Below are 20,741 nucleotides of genomic sequence, written 5' to 3' on the forward strand. Positions count from 1 at the left end.
GTTTTGTACAGCAGGTAATTTATTATTATTATTTTTATTAAAATATAGGTTTCTAGTCAACTGTTTTTTTTAAAGATTTATTTATTTATTTTATGTATATGAGTATACCATTGCTCTCTTCAGACACACCAGAAGAGGGCATTAGATCCAATTAAGATGGTTATGAGCCACCATGTGGGTGGCTGGGAATTGAACTCTGGACCTCTGGAAGAACAGTGGGTGTTCTTAACTGCTGAGCCATCTCTCCAGCCCCAGGTAATATATTAACAATAGCTAGTTGTTATGAAACTCTATCCATTTGCCAGGCATCATGCAGACACTGCCTTAGTCCTGACAGACCTGAAAGTAGCACCTGAAATGTCCTTAGTCCTGACAGACCTGAAAGTAGCATCATTTCCCTTCGTTTTCAAGGTTAAGTAGTGATTTGGAAGGACTCAGTAATGTGTAAAGATCGGCTGGCTTGGGAAGGAAACTGGATCTACAAGAACCCAGAGTCTATGCTTTTAACCAGAACAAAGTTGACTTCACTCTCCTGGGGCATCCATCTAGCATTTGGTCACCTTTTCTTGCATTTAGAGCAGTAACAGCTGTGCATCGTTTTTTGGAGTATAAGAAAATGAACACTCCCAAAATACTATATTGTGTGGTTCAGTTCCGGCAGAGAAGCACACTATATTGTCTTCTAAGATGTGCCCTCTGGGTCACATGGGAACATGGACTGGCACAGAAAATTGTCAAGCTAGGCTTGTTTGAAATAACTTCTCCCTTTCTGATAAATAACAGGAACCAAAAGTTAAATCAGTTGAGTGAATAGATTCATGGTAGTCGTTCCATACATAGCATACCAGAAGAAGAGAGGGAGGGATTTGGAAAATGGATATAGAAATAGTTTCGGAGCTGTATGGTAGCCCACATTTGAAATCCTAGCATTTGAAAGGCTGAGATAGGATGGCCTCGAGTACAAGGCTCACCTGGGTTGCACAATTAAACCCTTTCTCAAACAAAAATAAAAGTGTGGGTTGGCGTTGTTTAATCCTGCCACTAGGGAGGCGAATCTACAGGGCGAATTCGGGACAGCCAGGGCTACACGGAGAATCCGTGTCTTGGAAAAAGGGGGGAAAAAGTGTTTCTGTACTAGAGATATAGTGGCTTGCCTAGAGGTACAATTCCCAGTACTAAGAGAAGGAAAAAAAAAGTGTTTCGGAGCTGAAAAGCGAGGCCGTGGGGTGGGAAACTAAGATTGCCTTCCCAGCTCCCTACTCCCAGCTCCCTACTCCCCTACACGCGCCCGTCGTAGGCCGGGAGAAGAGGCTTTTGCAGTCCGCCAGTGTAGGGCCAAGCTGGGACAGCCAGAGCCAGCGATTGGTCAGATCAGGGGCGGGGCGGGGCGAGCCTGAGCGCGCCCTGATGATTGGCACGCGCAGGAATGCCTGGATCGGAGCGGGTGAGGTAGCGCCGGGAAGGTGACGCGGCTGCGGAGGTGACGCCGTGCGGTCGCGCGGCCCTTCCGGCGCGGGCAGGGCGCTGAGGATCGGGCGCCCCTCGGCCGCAGGCCGCCTCCAGTGCCGCGGGATGTAGCGCCCGGGCCCGCGGCCCCCAGCAGAGGCAGCCAGCCAGGCCGTAAGTGTCCCGGGGGTGGGCGGGGCGCGGGCCCTGCAGGCTCTGGAGGGGACAGCACGGGAGTGGCCCGCCCCTGGATCGTCGCTCACCGCCCGGCCCTCCGAAAGGTCCTCCGTAAACATTTCCGGCCCCTCCCACCGCGCACCGCCTCCGTTCGGGGGGCTGCTCGCCGCCGTCGGGGCCCGGCAGTCCGCGAGTGCTGTCTCCGCAGCCGCGCGGTAGACGGCCGCGTTCCAGCCCTGCTGGCGACCCCCGGAGTTGAGCCTGCGAGTTGGGTGCGGGAACACCGGCCCTGGGTGGCCGGGAACCCTAAGGCCACCACCGCGATCCGCAGGTCAAACGTGACGGGGCTCCCTCCTGGATAGGGTCGGTCGGGAAGTTGATGGAGACTCGACAGGCCTAAGGTACTACTCAACTAGAATGTAAACAAGATGCCGAAGTGTTGGGAAGGGCCAGATTTCATCTCAGAAATCTAGGGTTGATGGATGCTGGTTTGTTTGAGAATTTGAGTCTCGCACTTGCTTTTAAGAAAATAAAGTGGCTCGCCGTCAGTTTCTGGCGGTTCGTAGTTGAAGAAGCTGGACAAATTTCAGTTTACATAGTTTCAGATGTCAGCGGAGCACTAAGAGACCATGGGATCTTCTATAATAATAATCTGATTATTTCCCTCGGGTCTTTAGCAGACAGACCAGAAAACCCAGCAGTTAAGTTGTGTGGTAAATCAAACGAAGATGGCAATAGGTGGTTCTTTGCAGAACCAAAGCCATGTTGGGATGTGCTCACTGCTTTTTTTTTTTTTCCTTTTGATAATGCAGGGCAGGCTGTGATGGTGCAGTCGCAGTTCCTGAGAGTTTATAGCATCAGTCCACTGCCAGGAACTCAGTCAGATAGGATGGCGCTAAGTGGATTGCAATGTCAGGGTTCCCGGCCTGCAGCCACTGCATTTCTTTATTACAGAAGTAGTTTTTGTGTCCATTTTTTGTGAAAGGTCTTTGAGAAGTCAGTCTTCAAAAGCTGGTGTTATTAGTGAAGTATTAGACATTGGTGTGGGCCTTCAAACACTGCACCTACTCCCGCAGGGTAATCTCCGCTGGGGTGTTCACAGTAGCCCAGAAACGACAAGATTTTTGAGAAAGAAGTAAATGAGTGGCTTTACCCGTGTGAAAGATAAATTAAGGAAGCAGCCTTAATTTCATAGCCTCTGCGCCTCCCTCCCCTCACTCCACCCCCCCCCCCTCACGGCAGGAGGAGGGGAGCGGTCAGCACCTTAAAATGAATGGTAGGCTAAGTTGTGTCACTTCAGAGTGACCTCATTTTCTTAAGCTTCCTGATGGAAAGTGCATTATTCGATGCTCTGGGTAGCCATGCTACCATGTAAACCGCTGTTTACACAACTGTACCCCTGGAATGCCCTGCCTCAGATGTCCATGCCTATCAAATCTTAAGATCTACGAAGTTTTGATCATCTCTACTAAAGTGAAGTTTTTCTTCTCAGTTCCTCCAGCACCTGTTAGCTCTTAGCTTCATAATGATGCTATCAGAAAACAAATTATCACCTAGGTGGAAGGGACGCGTACTTTTAATCGTTATCCCAGCACTTGGGGGCAGAGACAGGTGGATCCCTGAGTTCGAGGCCAGCCTGGTCTACAGATTGAGTTCCGGGACAGCCAGGGCTACAAAAAGAAATCCTATCTCAAAACAACAACAACAAAAAGAGGAAAAGGAGGAAAAATAAAAGAAAATTTTCAATAAACACCCTTAAGATATTTTAAAAATGTGTACAGCTGTTTGGGCCATATGTTAATGCCTGTTGCCCACAGAAGATGGGTTCAAAACTGAACCTATGTGAATGCTAGATATAAAGCAAGGCCCTCTGGAAAAGCAGCCAGTGCTTTTAGCCATTCGGCCATGCTCCAGCCCTCAGCAACCCCCTTTTGGTTGCTGCTTTGTTTTTTTGTTTTTGTTTTTGTTTTGTTTTGTTTTGTTTCTAGACAGAATTTATCTTCGTAGGCCTAGCTGTCCTGAAATTCTGTAAATCAGGCTGGTCTGGAGCTCAGATTTGCCTGCCTCCACCTTCCAAATGCTAGAATCAAAGGTGTGTACCACTACCACCACCGGCCGCCACCTGGCTTAGCAACCCTTCTTAAAGGACCTCACCAACCTGTCCAAGCTCCTTACTCTGCCTTCTCCCTGAAGCAATAGCCAGAACTGTGCATTGTATAGTACTCAATAGATGCTCTCAGATTAAAGGACAGAATTTACCCTGCTGGAGGCAGTTGCATTCTCCCTGTTTCTGTAGGAAGGAAATCCAGGCTGAAGCTCAGACACACCCGGCTAGGTTATCCTGCTTGTCTGCTTGACACTGTGTTAAGTAACATGGAGTTTCTCTTGTTTGGTACTGGTATTCATCAAACTTGTTACATTTTGTCTTTAATGGTCCTTTGTCCCCAGTTGGCTCATCAAACAGTATTCACCATGCTGAACTTCTTCCCATTTTGCTGCTTAGAAATGGGGGTATGACTAATGTTTATAAAGTTTGTAGCAAACTTTATAACTCTGCAAATTGAATTGCAAAGATCTTGAAGATACTCTCTAGTCAAACCAGTTCCAGGTGCTTGGCTTTTAAGCCAGTACCTACCAGTTTCCTTGTGCTTTAGTGGGACCGTGGGGGTGTACAGTTTAAAGTGGGTTTGGGGATAAAGAGTTTTAAAGTAACTTTGGGGGTACACAGTTTACTGTGAGTGCTATGCTGTACAAACTATATTGACCAAATATTTGTAATGAGCTTGATTTTTTTTTTTTTAAGCAGCTGGCATGGGACATACCTATAAGCCCAGCTTTCAGGAGACTGAGACAGGAGGGTGATTGCCAGAGTTTCTAGATCAATTTAGGTTACTTAAAATGCCCCAAGCCAGGCAGGACAGCATAGCAAGACCCTGTCTCAAAAAGAGCTGAGGTAATGACATGAAAAAATCTCTCCTCCTCCTCCTCCTTTCTGTGGAGCTGACTGTAGGGAAGTTTGCCTGCCTGTGAGATTAAAAAGACTTCTTCTCTTCTGTTGAGATAGGAGAGCCTCAAAGGAAGTTAGATTGTGACTTGTCTCCCTTCAGATTCGGAGGCAGTGACACTTGGCATCAAGTAAAGTTCCCATTACTGTAGTGTGGGGCCTTGACTCATTTTTCCCCAGTGGAGCAATGAAATCAACCTCCCTAACAGGCTGGGTAGAGGAGAAAATGGATCTTTGTCTGGAATGCTAGGCTGCTCTGTAGAATAATGAGAGCCAAGCTGCATAGATAGACCCCAACTCACCCACCCTCTTAAAAGGCCCGGAACCTTAGGTCAGATCTCCTAGAAGCTCTGCCTTAGACTCCAGGGAAAGTATGTGTCATAGCCTGGAAAACTTGGAAACTGCTTCAGAGAATAAATTATCTTCAGAATCTCTAAGGGCAACTCTCCAGCTAATTGGCTGGTGATTAAAACTCAACTTTTTCTCCAAGTTTAGTGCGGGATTATCTTATTTGTAGGAACACAAACGCCTCTCCTTCTCCACGGCTTTAGTCTATAACAGCTTACATTTATCCAGTTGGGAAGCTTAGTGGTAAAAGTTTATTAGCTTGAGTGGAAGAAATCCCAGCAAAAATGCCCTCTTGGGTTTGGCCCAGTCATAATTTGCTGTGCTGGGTGTGGCCCATTTGAGAGGAAAGGTGTTTCCTCTAAAATGCATAAGGGTTTAGAGGCAGACACACAGTGGGATTCCAGAGTCTCTTGGAATCAGTCTCACACCTTAGGGCTTTGTGTTGATTTAAATTAAGAGCCTAAGATGCTTGCAATTTCCTGTTGGTGAGTGGTCCATGCTATAGGAGCAATGGTTTCAGGGCCCAGTGTTACTGCTCTCTCCTCTGCCAGACCTCAGATCCCTCCCTCTTCCTTTCCTGTCTCAACTTTTCGTGGTCAATTAGAGAAACAAGCAAAAATACTAGCTTGGATTGTGTCTGATCTTTGTACTCTTATTGTACAACCTGAAGTTTGTGCTATCCTTGTGCCTCTGGTGGAATGTGTAAACAGCACCCAGTGAATTAAATGTGTGACCATTCTGCTTAGAGTTCTCTTCCTACACTGCCTTGCTGGAGCAGTGAGATCATGTCACAAGTTAACTTACCCATCTAGTTATACCAAAGACAGGGACAGAACTTGTTCAACTTCTGTTTTGCACAGGACCTTATAGAACTAACTGCATTCATTATGTATTCAGTGAGTGAATTGGCTTACTCTGGAGGAAAGGATAAGAGATAGCTCCATGGTAGAAAGAAAAGGGCCCCAACCTTGACCAGTGGTATGGTGGTAAATCATGCTTGCTGGCTGGCACGTGGCCCAGTCAGTCACTTTGAAATACGGATTCAGACCAAAACTTTTGATCTGCATCGTTTAGGATGCATGTACTATTGTGCTCCAGAACTCGAATGCCTGTGTGTAGTCTCTCTCCTGTTGCCTGCTTTAGTAACTAGAGGTTTAGTGTTCCCTTCTTTTCAGACTTCTCAAAGATGACCAAAGCTCTTTGTTTGCTTGTTTGTTTGTCTGGGAGCTGTTTATTCAGTAAGACTTCCCTTTGAGGAAGGATGTTTTGAGGTCAGCTGTTAAGATTTCCCAATACTGCTTCTCACATGAGTTGCTTATCCGCTGGGCTTCCCAGGGGCCTCCAGTTTCCTGTTCTTGAGCTCAAGTGTTGATTGTGACTGTGTGTGTTAACAAATGTCTTGTCCCAGGCTTGTGCACTAAAAGGAGGAGGAACTGTCTGTGTTGACATAAAGGTATATTGGGTAATGAGTTATTGTTTGTGTCTCTCTGGAGTCTAGATTTGACTCTTTGAGCTGTGTGTGTGTGTGTGTGTGTGTGTGTGTGTGTGTGTGTGCGTGTGTGTGTGTGTGTGCGCGTGTTTGTGCAGGAATGCATATGAAGCAGAGGATGATGCATGGCTTGTATGAGGATTGCCTTCACCTCAGGGCAGATTAAGATATTAGTCAGGCATCTCCAGAGCCAACAGAAGGCAGGCAGGCAGGCAGATAGGTATGAGCATTTGTTCAGGGAATTAGCCACAAGAATGTGGAGATTAACTCCCAAAATGGACCATCTACAGGCTAGAGAACTAGGGAAGTCATTGGCATAATTACCAACTGAAGGCTGAAAGGTGCTAACCTTAGAGTCCAAAGGCCAGAGATCCTAGAGTTCTGAACAGCTACAAGAGGATTTTATCATTTGTTTGTTTGAGGCAGGGTATCACTGTGTAGCTCTGGCTGGCCCAGAACTTCCTATGTAAACTAGGCTGGTCTTGAACTCACCAAGATCCACCTGCCTCTGCCTCCTGAGTGCTGGATTAAATAAAGTTGCATTACCACCATACCCTCAAAGTTCCCTCTTCTTCTGTTTCATTCTACCTGTGGGGTAGCCAGTTAGATAATGCTCACTCATGGGTGAGAGCATATCCTCTTCTCTCGGGTCACTAAATCAAATGCCAGCCTCTTCCTGAAACCCCACACCCCCGAGAATGCTTTACCAACTATCTGGACGCCCCTTAATCCAGTCACTGATCCCTAAGATTAACCATAACCTACATATACCTAATTATAATCCCTGAGAGGGAATTGAGATTACTCTTGGGTAAAAACTAGTCCAGATGCCAAAGATGTTTGTTTACATAGTGAGCTGCCATGGGTGAAGCAGTGTCTCTCCAGGGAATAGTCATGTTTACTTCCCACCATGAAGGAGGCAGTCTCCCAAGTTTAAATGTCTCTCTCATCATATAACCCACGGTGCTGTCTTTGGGTTGCCCTGTGGTATTCTTCTGGCTCGGGGTGTTGCTATGAAGTAACAAAGCCCTGCCTCTGGAAGGAAGAAGACTTAGAAATACCACATAGAAGTCTTAGGAAACTTTGCTTTGCTTTATTCTTCTCTGAAGCCTAATTTGAAAATATTACATTAAAAAGGCCAGTGCAGAAAATCCTACAATGTTTGAGAATGTGCTGGGAGTCTGAATTCTGATTCTTCCTTAAGGATCGTGCATGACTGTGTCTAGTTTATACAAAGTATTTTGAGTGGGGCTTAGATTTATGGGCTGTGGTGGTTGGGACGCGCTCTTGCAGAGCCGGTGATTTAGGGGTGTGTGTGTGGCAAAGGGCGGACTTGGGGAGCCTCCTTGTCTTTTAAACTTCCTGCTTCCGGGTAGATCATTGCTTGCTGTGAGGAGTGTGATGAAGGCTTCTTATTAGAGCCTTGAGCCCAGGCTGTAACCCTGAAAATGAGCGGATTTGCAGAGGAAACAACCAGCGGGCATACCCAGCCTTTTCCCATGCAAGATGTGCTTGTCACGTCTATCTAAAGGCCAAATGAGTACAGTTGACACTTAATCCATTCCTAAGCCTGTATGCTCTCTCAATATTGTAGCCAGATGTGGGCTTCACTTAAAGAAAGAAGGTAGGCATGGTGGTGCGCACCTTTGATGTCAGCACTCGGGAGGCAGAGGCAGAGGCAGGTAGGTGTATTTCTTGAGTTTGAAACCAGGCTCATCTACATATTAAGTTTTAGGCCAACTAGAGCTACATAGTGAGATGGTCTCAACTCCCCCCCTTTCCCGCCCCACAAAGAAAATAGATTTATTTGTGTACTGAAATGAAACAGCCAGACTTGAGAGCATAGCCTACAGCTGGTCTTGGTGTTTTGATGTCAGTTGCGCGTCTAGGCCTTTCATGGGGGGAATGGGCTTGAGGAGTGGTGGGCGTCGCCCTTCTCACGAGCGGGCTCCATTGGGTCCGGTGATGTTGACAGTTAGTATAGTAACAGTAGAACCTGTGAAGGCAGAGAACTAGGTGTTATCTTTTTTATATTTATATGTAATGTGATCATATATATGAGATTATATATGCACATATAATCTCATATATATAAGATTATATATGTGTATCTGAGATTTTATATACGTATCTAGGTGAGATTGGAGAGTTTCTGGTGAAGCATAATATTCTAAAGGAGACAGATTTGTTTGTTTATTTATTTATTTATTTATTTATTTACTTTTCAAGACAGGGTTTCTCTGTGTAGCCCTGTCTACCCTGGAACTCACTCTGTAGACCAGGCTGGCCTCGAGTTCAGAAATCTGCTTGCCTCTGCCTCCCAAGTGCTGGGATTAAAGGCGTGTGCCACCACTGCCCGGTGAAGACAGTGGATTTTATTTAAACAATGAGCTAGCCTTTACAGTTAGAGGCAGGGTAAGCTGATTAGCTATGTCATATTCAGTATAGCATTACAGAAATGAATCCGGTGTTGTCATGTTTGTATCTGCAGTGTCCACCATCACAGGAAGATCTCTGCCCTCTGGGGCTGAGAGACCCCAACCTTTCTTCAAGCTGAAGCTGCCAGGCACTGAGGTACCAGCCAGATGTCTTCCCACAAAGGCTCTGCCGGGGCACAAGGCAATGGGGCTCCTTCTGGTAACAGAGAAGCTGACACAGTGGAGCTGGCTGAGCTGGGGCCCCTGCTGGAGGAGAAGGGCAAGCGGGCAGCCAGCAGCCCAGCCAAGGTAAACTGTTTCCCAGAGTTGCTCGCTTGACCAGTGCCCTGCTGAATCTATTCAGTCTCAGTTTAAGATCTCCCTCCCTTTTAAATTACCCATAGGACCCTGGGGATAGTTCTGGATGTGTCTTGATTGTGCTTGGTTTAGGTGTCTTTATTTTTGTCTCTGAGCTTTGGGAGTTAATTTCCCAAAAGAGCACACAGTACTTTTGTAAACTCAGTGTCCAGCAGAAGAAGTGCAGTAAAATAATCACTAAATAGACCTGAATTAAGGTAATAGACAAAAATCCCTTCCACTGGGGCAAATGGAGATCTCTCAGGCAAGAGGGCCCAGTGAGTAAAGGTGCTGCCGTCTAGCCTGATGAGCTGAGGTTGATCCCTGGAACCTACAGAGTAGGAGAGAACCAATTTCCTCAAGCTGTCTTGATGAGTGCATGTGTGCGCGTGCACGCACGCACACCTACACTAAAATTGTAAAAAATGTTTTAAGAGAACAGGCACATAACATCTAAGGCAACATATACTCATAATAAAGTTTAAATAAGTAAGAAATTAAAATTTAAATAATGTCTAGGCTTGGTGCACTAAGCCTGTGTTCTTCCAATGATAGTCTCAGTCTGCGTCTTGTGTGCCAAACCAAACTTTCACCCAGTGTAGATAAAGTAGGAATCTCAGGCGACTGTGGCCAACTCAGTATCATGCTGTGGGGGCGGAGGGCCAGCGTTCTGAGGGTGAAGCTGTGAGTTTGGATCTCCCCAGAAACGTGCAGTTTAGGAGTTGATGTCTAGACTGTTGTTGTGTTCCTTTAGGCTGAGGAAGATCAAGCATGCCCGGTGCCTCAGGAAGAGGAGGAGGAGGTGCGGGTGCTGACGCTTCCTCTGCAAGCCCACCATGCCATGGAGAAGATGGAGGAGTTCGTGTATAAGGTGTAGCCTAGAGCTGGGAAGGGGTGGGGGCAGGGTGGAGCCGAGGTCTCTGGGAAGGGGCGGGGCAGGGTGGAGCCGAGGTCTCTGGGATGTCTCTAACTGGCGAGCCTACCTGGAGTTGAAGAGCACTTGCTTGATGACCTAAGGTCAATCCCTTGATCCTCGTGGTTAAAAAAAGAGAGTAATTCTCACAAATTGTGGGAATTTTCTGATTTTCACATGTACACTGTTGCACTTGTATGCCCACACATACACATATAAAATAAATAAATATAACTTAAAATGAAGAAGAACGAATTACTGCTTTACAAAGATACAGAATTAGCACAGTAAGGACTTCAGAGGAGTAAACAAGGAGAGAGGAGCAGGAGCCAGAAGACTCCAGGAAAACATCAGGAGAGATTTGTGTTTGTGAAAAACATGCTTAGGATTTCTTTGTCTTCTCTCAGTATATTAATTTTGAAAATTCAAGGAGCATAAAGGAGGTTCCCTATAAAGTGGCCAACATATCAGCCAGTCCCCTGCTGGGTATCTCCAAGGCTAGCCTTATTCCCCTGGGACTTGGCACCACCTGAAGCCTGAGTGACCACCTCCTAAGCAGGTTCTCTTCAGTGCGGTTTCCCCAGGAAAGCTCCTTTTCACTACAGCCCATCTAAAGGCGTCGTGTGTGTTGTAGGTCTGGGAGGGACGTTGGAGAGTCATCCCGTATGATGTGCTTCCTGACTGGCTGAAAGACAACGACTACCTGCTACATGGCCACAGACCACCTATGCCCTCCTTTCGGGCTTGCTTCAAGAGCATCTTCCGCATCCACACAGAGACTGGCAACATCTGGACACATCTGCTTGGTGAGTGATTTGGATGAGGAAAAAAAAAAAGTTTGTAGTGATGCGTGCTGTACCACTGGGCACCATTCTAGTCATGGGTTGTTGGTGGCGATGCACTCCTTTAGTTCCGGCACTTCGATCTCTGTGAGTTCAAGGCCAACCTGGTTTACATAGGAGTTCCAGGCTAACCAAAGAAATAAACAAAAAAGGAATTCCAATCTTACTTGCCAAGGAATTTGTCCATGGGGAGAGAATAAAATGTTTCTGAATAGTTGATATCAGGAGTCTGGCCTTTTAGGTTATTGTTCACCTTACTTGATAGTTGATTGCTGGTCTTTACCACAAGACAGAAGACCCAGAACATGAGGGAATGGCGCTGCATCTTGGCTTTGGCTTCTTGCTGGAACATCTGTGTAGTGGGAACTCATGATTCCTAACTTGCCACTCTAAAAACAAACTGCCACCATTCACAGACTAATACTTTTGTGGCCTACGAGTGTGTGCTTGCCTAGCTCCAAGAAGCCCTGGCTTTGACTCCTAGCACTGAGTAGACTGGGCATGGTGGCACATGCCTGCAATCCCAGTATTCAGGAGGTGGAGGCAGGGAGGTGAGAAGTTCAGGGTTACCCTAGCTACACAGGGGTTGGCGGCCATTCAGGAGTACATGAAACCCTGTCCCAAAATAAAAATGTCAGGGTTGGAGAGTTAGCTCAGTGGTTGAAAACTCGTGGTTCTTCCAGAGGATCCAGGTTCAGCTCCCGGCATGCACGTGGCATTCACACATCCTCACACAGACACATACGCAGACAAAACACTGATACACATAAAATAAAAATAAGTAAATTATTTAAGAGATAATAAGATAAAAGTGTCTGTCTTGGTTTGTCTGGCTGGCTGATGGCAGTTCACATAGCTAATTCCCCTGTTTACTGATAGAAACAGTGGCTGCCTCGGTGTGTGTAGTCCAGATTTCCTCACGGGTGGTTTTTCCTTTTTGTCTCGTGCAGGTTTTGTGCTATTTCTCTTTCTGGGAATCTTGACGATGCTGAGACCAAATATGTACTTCATGGCTCCCCTGCAGGAGAAGGTGGTCTTCGGGATGTTCTTCCTGGGCGCGGTGCTCTGCCTCAGTTTCTCCTGGCTCTTCCACACTGTCTACTGTCATTCAGAGAAGGTCTCTCGGACTTTTTCCAAGTAAGTTGAAAGGCCAGCCACAGCAAGAGACCATGTGTGTTATTGTCACATCTTGTCCCAGGGCTGAGCAGGCACTTGGAGCTGCTGGAATTCTTAACGGATCCCTGTTGTGCCCGGGGAAGTGAAGTTTTCTCTTCTGTTGTTAGAGCAAAATGACAAAGTTTTTCTTATAGAAACTAAAACGTCATAATAAGCTTCCCACGACCTCCTCAACAGATGGAAACCAATTCTGGGATATGTTTTCTACTGAGACAGTAGTGTCTTTTGTGAAACTTGAGGTGCTGATGGATTGCTTTCAACACCATGTACCTAATACTAGCTTATCTTTATTGACTGGGGCCAAGTGGTGTGTGGCAAGCAGTCTGTGCTTCAGACCCCACGCAAGGCTTATCTTGTTGGCCAGACGGTGCTAGAAGCATCAGCTATCTGCCGGGCACTCCATGGCCCTCGCTCAGCATGGGGCTGTTTACTTGGGTAGTGGTTGCTGCTGCTTTCTTAGTGATAGTGGTAGATTGTTTTATTTCACCAGTAATGAGAGTGCATGTGTATTATTTTGCACATCAGTTTCAAGGAAGGTGAGAAATAAATAAAATTTTTTAAAAAACAAAGTTCAAACTAAATTTTTAGGTCAGGAGAGATGGCTCCACGGTTAAGAGCACTAGTCAGTGCTCTTAAAACTAGACCTCTTCCAGAGGTCCTGAGTTTAATTCCCAGCAACTACATGGTGGCTCACAACCATTTGTAGTGGGATCTGATGCCCTTTTCTGGTGTGTCTGAAAACAGTAACAGTGTACTCATATAAATAAAAATAAAAAAATCTTTAAAAAAAAAAAAACCCTAAAGTCCAAGGAGGGTGGGGTGCACCTGTATTCTAAGCTACTCTGTAGGCTGAGGCAGGAGGACCACTTGAGCTCAGAAATTTGAGACAAGCCTGAACAATATAGCAAGACCTTGTCTAAAATCATCAAGAAGAAAATAGGTCTGGTAGCTAACATTGGCAGGAAAACTGCTGTGACTTTCAGGCTAGCCCAGGTTACATACTGGATTTCAAGGTCATCCGGGGATAGAAAGCAAGGCTCTCTTCAAAAACAGGAGAGTTGGTTTGGTGATTCTGTGAATAAAAGTGCTTGCCACCACGCCTAATGACCCAGGTTCAGTCCTGGGACCCACATGGTAGAAGGCAGGAACCAACTATGAATACTCAGGTGATAGTGAACACACAAATAAATAATTTAAAGGAAAAAGTCAATAAGAACAGGAACAGAAGTACTTGTTATGCTGAATGCGGTGGCACATGACTGTAATTCTAGCACTCAGGAGGCAGAGGCAGGAGAAGGAACTAAAACTGGAGACCAGTTTACCTAATGAGTATAAGGCCTTTTAGCAGGACCTTGTCTCACAAACAAGCATCCCCTATGATGCTCCTAATCCAAGGGTTTTAGTTTTAGAACTCCATCAGATTGGGGAAATAACCAGAGCCTGAGTGTTATGTTCTGAAAGTGTCTGATACAGCCCAGGCTGGACTTGAGTTTGCTCTGTAGCCTTGAACGTCCCCACCTTTTGCCTCCACGATCCAAGTGCTAGGATTACAGGTATGCACCACACACCTGGCCTTCTTAGAGATTTTTTTCAAGGGGGTTGGGGGTAGGGGGCCTTGGAACTCCTTCCTTAGAGCAGGCTGGCTTGGAACTCATGGAGATCCACCTGCCTCTTCCTCCCTAGTGCTATGATTAGTGACATGAACCATCACCACCCAGCTTTTAGAGAATTTTTACTGAAAAGCAAAATGTTCTCAACTTTGAGGAGTTTGGGTATAGGATAGAGTATAGGGAGTGTTGAGGAGTTTGGGTACAGGATAGAGTATAGGGAGTGTTGAGGCTGGAGATAGTCAGGTCTGGGTGCAGGTGAGAGACGGTTAACTGGGTCATGAGCCACAGGCATTCTTTTCTCATGCTCACGTGTTTGATCTTTGTGGCTTACTTCTAGACTGGACTATTCAGGGATTGCTCTACTGATTATGGGGAGCTTCGTTCCCTGGCTCTATTACTCCTTCTACTGCTCCCCACAGCCGCGGCTCATCTACCTCTCCATCGTCTGTGTCCTGGGCATCTCTGCCATCATTGTGGCACAGTGGGACCGGTTTGCCACTCCCAAGCACCGGCAGACAAGAGCAGGTGAGTGGCGTTGCAGGCCTCTAATGCAGAGGTTCTCGGCCTTTCTAGTGCCGTGACCCCTTAACGCAGCTCCTCAGGCTGTGCTGATTCCCAGCCATAATGCTGTTTTTCACTACTGCTTCATAGCTGTAATTTTGCTGCTGTTATGAAGAGTAATGTAAATATCTGTGATTTCTGGTGGTCTTAGGAGACCCCTGTGAAAAGGTGGTTCAACCTTCCAAGGGGTCTAGACCCACAGGTTGAGAACCTCTGGTTTAATTCCAAGTACTCAGGGTGGTTGGTGTGGTTGGATCAAGTTCAAGGCCAGCCAGGTGACCTTGTCTCAAAGGAATGATAAAAGGGCTGGACATAACAGTTACAAGGAAGGGTGTTTGCCTCTTGCCCAGTATGTGCAAGACTTGGGGCTCAATCCCTAATACCAGAGTGGGGAGAAGAAAAGGGAAGGGGGCTGAGTGGGTAGGAAGACAGTGCTGTAGAGCTCAGGGGGATTGGACCGTGCGCTGAGTCAGCTCAACCCTAAGTTTTAGTTCACAGAATCCACACAAACTGATTTATGTTTAAAACTCGAAAAGTGGCGCAAATTTTCAAAGCTGTTTTCCCTTGGTATTTCAGTGCTAATGGGTCAGGTCATAATACAGTTGCTCACTTAGCTTCAAGCATGTCTGTGCTTTGATGCTGTGAAAATATAGCAAGCATAGTTGTTCTTGTGACTGACTCCTAGGCACTAAGACAAGGGAATAAGAATTAGCACTCCCAAGCCAGGTGTAGTGATCCTTATCCCAGTGCTTGGGAGGGTGAAGCAGGAAGATTGCGTGTGTTCCAAGGCAGCGAGGGAGATGTACAGATCAAGACTCCATCCCAAAACAAACATAAATTAAAAAACTACACACTCTGGTGCATTTTACCAGGAGTGGGATGTCTGGTTTGATGAGTACAATACTTTTTTTTTTTTTAAAGATTTATTTATTGATTATATGTAAGTACACTGTAGCTGTCTTCAGACACTCCAGAAGAGGGTGTCAGATCTTGTTACAGATGGTTGTGAGCCACCATGTGGTTGCTGGGATTTGAACTCCGGACCTTCAGAAGAGCAGTCGGGTGCTCTTACCCACTGAGCCATCACACCAGCCCAGAGTACAATACTTTTGTGTATAACAATTAGTAGCAACTAATACAATAGCAAGCATTTATCTTCCTACATGTTGATTCACCTAGAGTCTCAAGTTTTTAGTAAACGGAGCAATGCCATCGATTACCACAAGCTTTCAGATAGCTCTTTTTCTATTTTATATGTACGTGTTTGTGGTTGCTTTGCCCATACATGAGTCTATGCACTACTTGCATGCCTGGTGCCTTCGGAGGCCAGAAGAGGATATTGGACCCCTGGAATATAGATAGCTGTGAGCTGCCATGTGGGTACTAGGACTGGAACCCAGGTCCTATCAAGAGCAGCCAGTGCTTCTAACTCCTGAGCCACCCTTCTTTTTTTGCTTGTTTGGTTTTTTGTGTTTTTGTTGTTGTTTTTTTTTTTTTTTTTTTTTTGTTTTTTAAGATAGGGTTTCTCTGTGTAGCCCTGGCTGTCCTGGAACTCACTCTGTAGACCAGGCTGGCCTTGAACTCAGCAATCTGCTTTTTGCTGCAAAGTAGAGCAGACAGTCTCTGCCCCAGTTCTGTACAGGGTGGGAACAAGAACTCAGTCCTTTGTTACATACTCATGTGTCCCTGATGCTCCAGGCAGCTGCTCTTCTCGGTATAGACTTCTATCTGTTCAGGTGGTCAGACTTGTGGTTACTTCAGTCTTTTGTGATTTGATTAAGAATTTTGTACTTGTATACTGTGTACTTTGGTTCTATGTATTCCCTCCTCCATCTGCCTTCCCTGCCTGACCCCTTCCAACCTCGTGCTGCCCATGTACACAGGGTGTGGAGCCATCACTGAAGCAGGTCAGCCTCCCAGTGGCCACACCCCTCAGAGAAAGACGACTCACTTTGCCAGTGTCCGTCAGCTGTCAGTAGCTCCTCGGAGATGGAACCTTGTGAACCTCTCCCCCAGTCCATGCTGGAATTTTGACTGGCTTGATTCTGTGCAGGTTTTTTAATGATCTTTTTAAAAAATGAATTATTTATGTGTCTTATTGTGAGATCTTCTGGAGCTGGAGTTCCAGGCAGGTGTGAGTTGCCCAGCCTGGGTGCTGGGAAGTCTCTGGAAGAGCGGCAAACACCACAGCACCAAGCTGTCTCTTCATCTCTTTCTATGATCTTAATGGGAATCTACTCTTCTGGCTTTGGAGCCACACTAGGTCTTGGCTTGGGTCTATACCAAGTTGGCCATCAGATGATTTTTAACACATTTAAAAAAAAAAGATATTTATTTATTTATTTATTTATTTATTTATTTATTTTTGGTGTGCTTGTTGTCTGTTTTTTTTTCAAATTTTGTTATGTTTCAAGAAAGAGTCTTAGTACTGGCTGACCCAGAACTCAGTATGTAGACCAGGCTGGCCTGGAACTAAGTGAGATCCACCTTCCTCTGCCGCCTGAGTTCTGGGATTAGAGGAGTACACCACTATGCTAGCTCCCTGTTTCATTTATTTTATCTGTATATGTGTGAATCTGTGTCTGTCATATATGTTCAGGTACCCAGGGAGGTCAAAAGAGGTCCTAAATACTTTTAAACATGTATAGTTCATGAGAAAGCAGTTGCTTTTCGTAAGTACATCAGTTCCAGATCCACAGCAGTGCTTTCCTGTAGCTGCTTCCTGTTGACGGTCGTGTCTGCTCTGTTCAGGAGTGTTCCTGGGACTTGGCTTGAGTGGTGTTGTACCCACCATGCACTTTACTATCGCTGAGGGCTTTGTCAAGGCCACCACGGTGGGCCAGATGGGCTGGTTCTTCCTCATGGCTGTGATGTACATCACCGGCGCCGGCCTGTATGCTGCTCGGATTCCTGAGCGCTTCTTCCCTGGAAAATTTGACATCTGGGTAAGAAATGACTCTTAGCGGGGCCTGTGATGGTGAGTGACTGGCCCGGGTCAGAGCTCTGAGTAGGTGGTGAGAGAGTTGGGTCATGAAGTATTTAAGTGTACATTGTGTCTGAAGGAAGAGGATGGGCAAGATCAGCCCTGGTGTCAGAGTTTCTTATAATGCTCTAGAACAAGTATCATTTTTATGACGTAAACAGTTTTTATGGAGAAAGCAGAAGAGGCAAATGTTTCCTCCAACTCCTCTGTCCTAAAGGTGGGTCTCTGTTTGTTCCCACAGTTCCAGTCTCATCAGATTTTCCACGTCCTGGTGGTGGCAGCAGCTTTCGTCCACTTCTATGGTGTGTCCAACCTTCAGGAATTCCGTTATGGCCTAGAAGGTGGCTGTACCGACGACTCCCTTCTCTGAGCCTCCCCACCTGAGGGGTGGAGGAGGGACTTCCCAAGTGCTTTTAAAAATAACTTCTTTGCTGAAGTATGAGGAAGAGTCTGAGTTGTCTGTTTCTAGAAGAAATCTCTTAGAGAAGTCAGTACCAGTGACATGTCAGCTCACTGTCCCAGCCTCCGTCCGGGCAGTACACTTCCCATGTGCATTCCCGGCAGTCACCTCGGCAAGGCAACTGCTGCTCCTTCACAGATAGGACGTGGGAGCTCATGTTGAGATTTTACCCATTCCTCCAGCCATTTTGGGAAAAAAAAAATTATGAACTGGGATTCTTCAGAAATTATGTTTTGTTTTTTCTTGAAGAAAATATCCCCCCCTTACCCCCGTCCTTACTTTGTAACCTGGCTGATAACGGGCCATCCATTTTTGTAGCACACTTTTCAGAAACAATTATAACCTGGTCCCATCTTTCTAGGACAAACAAAGCCACGCCTTGATGTAGCCCGGCTAATCATGGAAGTACGTCCAGGCTTCAAATAACTTGAGTTTAAATCCTTTTTTTTTTTTTTCTTGGCAGAGTAATGTAAAATTAAAATGGGGAAGATATTTAATATTTAATACTAAGCTTTAAAAAGAAACCTGCTATCACTGCTATGTATCTTGATGCAAAGACTATGGTGATAATAAAAGAAAGTATAGACAACGCTTGGCATTCAAAGAGTTAACTGTGTTGTCTCCACTGTTTGCACACAACTCCTGAGGCTCGAGGTTTCTGAGGACTCAGCTTCTACTGAGATACAAATCGGAATCATACCAGCAGTGAGACGGGTGTGGTCAGCGAATGAGCATAACTCAGTTCCTAACCTCTCATCTCTAATACAACTTAGTACCATACAGACTCCTGATTAGTGTCCCTCAGATGGTAGAGTGTGTGCCTAGCACCCACAAAGCCCTGGGTTTCGTCACCATTATCAGATAAACCAGGAATGGTAGGTCATGCCTATAACACCAATACCAAGGAGATTGGTATATACATGAGACTGTCTCAGAAAGGAAAATCACTGTGTTACCATAGTATTTTTGGTTTTTCGAGACATGGTCTCTGTGTAGCATTGGCTGTCTTAGAACTGACCCTGTAGACCAGGCTGGCCTCAAACTCTCAGAGATCCCCCTGCATCCACCTCCCAAGTGTTGGGATTAAAGGCATGTGGCACCACTGCCTAGTATAGACTATGAGAGTCTCCAGTGTTGAGGCATACCCTAGAACTTAGTTTTAGTAACACTACCTTGTTGGTGCTAGAGAATCATTCAGTTACTGCTCGCTGGAGAGAAACCAGGGAAGGCGGCATGTGATTGTGCTCTCAGAGCTGAGGGCTCAGGCAGGTAGATCACTGCTCCCTACGCAGCAAACCTGCATAGTTGACTAGTTTCAGGGAATCGGACAGTGCTTCCAGAACAATTCTTGAGTGTAACCTCCCCTCCTCGGCCTGAAATCTGGCTGATCAGGTTTGACTGTTAGTGCTAGGAGAGCATCAGGGGTGGAGCCTGCCACCCTATCGGTCTGCCACTCCCACTGCTACTGCCTGCCTTCTAGCGGTTCCGGAGCCGACTTGAGGTCACCTGAAACTGGACTCCAAGGATGATTTGGCTGGAATGGGCCCCTCCCCCTTCTTCATAACCCAGTGTCTCTGAATAGTAAAATTGAACCTTGATCAAACTGATGTCTTGGTTCCATTCTTTCCCGCGCCGCCTAGTTCCCTCTTCTCTTCCAGATTCCAAGATGCCTTCCAGGCTAGAACCCAGACATGTGGGCCACTGGCCGGCCTCAACACTTGAGGGTATTGGCCTGAATGTCTGTACTCCTTCATATACACCCACCCACCTACCTGCAGAAGCCCACCTTGTTTACTGTGATTGTCTCACCAAAGAGTAACTTACTATTTCGTGCCTTTGTGAATTATACTGAACCTGATTAAGAGGTTCAATTCATTGGGTAGTGTAAGCTGGTAGTGACTCAGCACATAAGGGGGGGGAGGGGGGGAGCCAGGAATCACACAGTGTAACTGTATAACACTATGTACAAAGTTTCAACTGAGGACAAGTGATCCTTTGAAGAAACAATTTAGCCCAGCATGGTGATACACGCCTTTAATAGCAGCCGAGCCAGAAGCAGAAAAGTCTGTGAGTTCTAGGACAGCTAAGATTACACGGACCCTGTCTCCAAAACAAAAACAGAAACAGTTCACCTAGGCCAAGAAACAAAATGTTTCTTAGTCTCAAGTGATAACCCAGGGAATAGAAATTAAAAGCAAAGGGGCAAAGGAGGGTGTGGCGGTGCATGCGTCTCACCTCCGCTCCACCAGGGCCAACACTGTGATCTGGTCTCAAGTGAAGAAGACAGAAAAGAAGAAACCGTTTCCCTCCAAGTGCATAGCATAGTTAGAGTCAGGCCTCACACTGGATGTGAACCAGGGATGGTCTTGAACTCTTGGTTCTCCTGCCTCTACCTCCTTAATCCTGGGATTACAGGCATTCACCACACCCTCTAAAAATCACACCCTATCCCAGGTGTAAGTCTCCTCTTCATCTGTCATTTATAGTCTATGAAATACATTTATTTGCTATTTGTAATATTTGAAATTATCATTATTTTCAGGACAGGGTTTCTCTGTGTACTCCTGACTCTCCTGGACTCACTTTGTAGACCAGGTTGGCCTTGAACTCGCAGAGATCCAAGTGCTGGGATTACAGGCATGCACCACCATGCCCGGCTTAATATTTTAGTCTTCTGGTCAGTTGGATTCTATAACCACAACCTCATGGGGAGTAGCCAGTTCTCATCTTAGGGAACAGCCTTTCGTGTACAGATAATTATGACAAGTGATTTCATTTGCTTATTTTACTATGATCAGATACTAGTTGGGGGAAGCAAATTTCCAGTCATTACAGAAGAAATTAGAATTGTAGTTCTAAATTTTACCCAACAAAATTATCCTTTCTCCATGTACTAAATAGTAGCGACAGAGATACAAATAGGAAACCAGAGTTGTGAGAAGTCAGGATTCTATAGAT

General features: G+C 45.9%; 1 protein-coding gene across 2 annotated transcripts; it reads left to right on the forward strand.

The window, feature by feature from the left end:
• The first annotated feature begins 1,412 nt into the window (after window positions 1-1,412).
• Window positions 1,413-19,386, forward strand: Adipor1 (adiponectin receptor 1). Of its 2 annotated transcripts, none has more exons than NM_028320.4 (8): window positions 1,413-1,620; window positions 8,956-9,190; window positions 9,993-10,109; window positions 10,786-10,957; window positions 11,944-12,130; window positions 14,117-14,304; window positions 17,092-17,285; window positions 17,565-19,386. In NM_028320.4, exons 2-8 carry the CDS (start codon window positions 9,050-9,052, stop codon window positions 17,691-17,693), a joined length of 1,128 nt encoding a protein of 375 aa, NP_082596.2. In that variant the 5' UTR covers window positions 1,413-1,620; window positions 8,956-9,049; the 3' UTR covers window positions 17,694-19,386. The 2 variants fall into 2 exon arrangements, with proteins under 2 accessions (NP_082596.2, NP_001292998.1); NM_001306069.1 differs by lacking the exon at window positions 1,413-1,620 and adding an exon at window positions 1,699-2,024.
• Window positions 19,387-20,741: the final 1,355 nt, after the last annotated feature.

The sequence above is a fragment of the Mus musculus genome, chromosome 1, assembly GCF_000001635.26.
Source record: "Mus musculus strain C57BL/6J chromosome 1, GRCm38.p6 C57BL/6J".
Classification (NCBI taxonomy): Eukaryota; Metazoa; Chordata; class Mammalia; order Rodentia; family Muridae; genus Mus; species Mus musculus.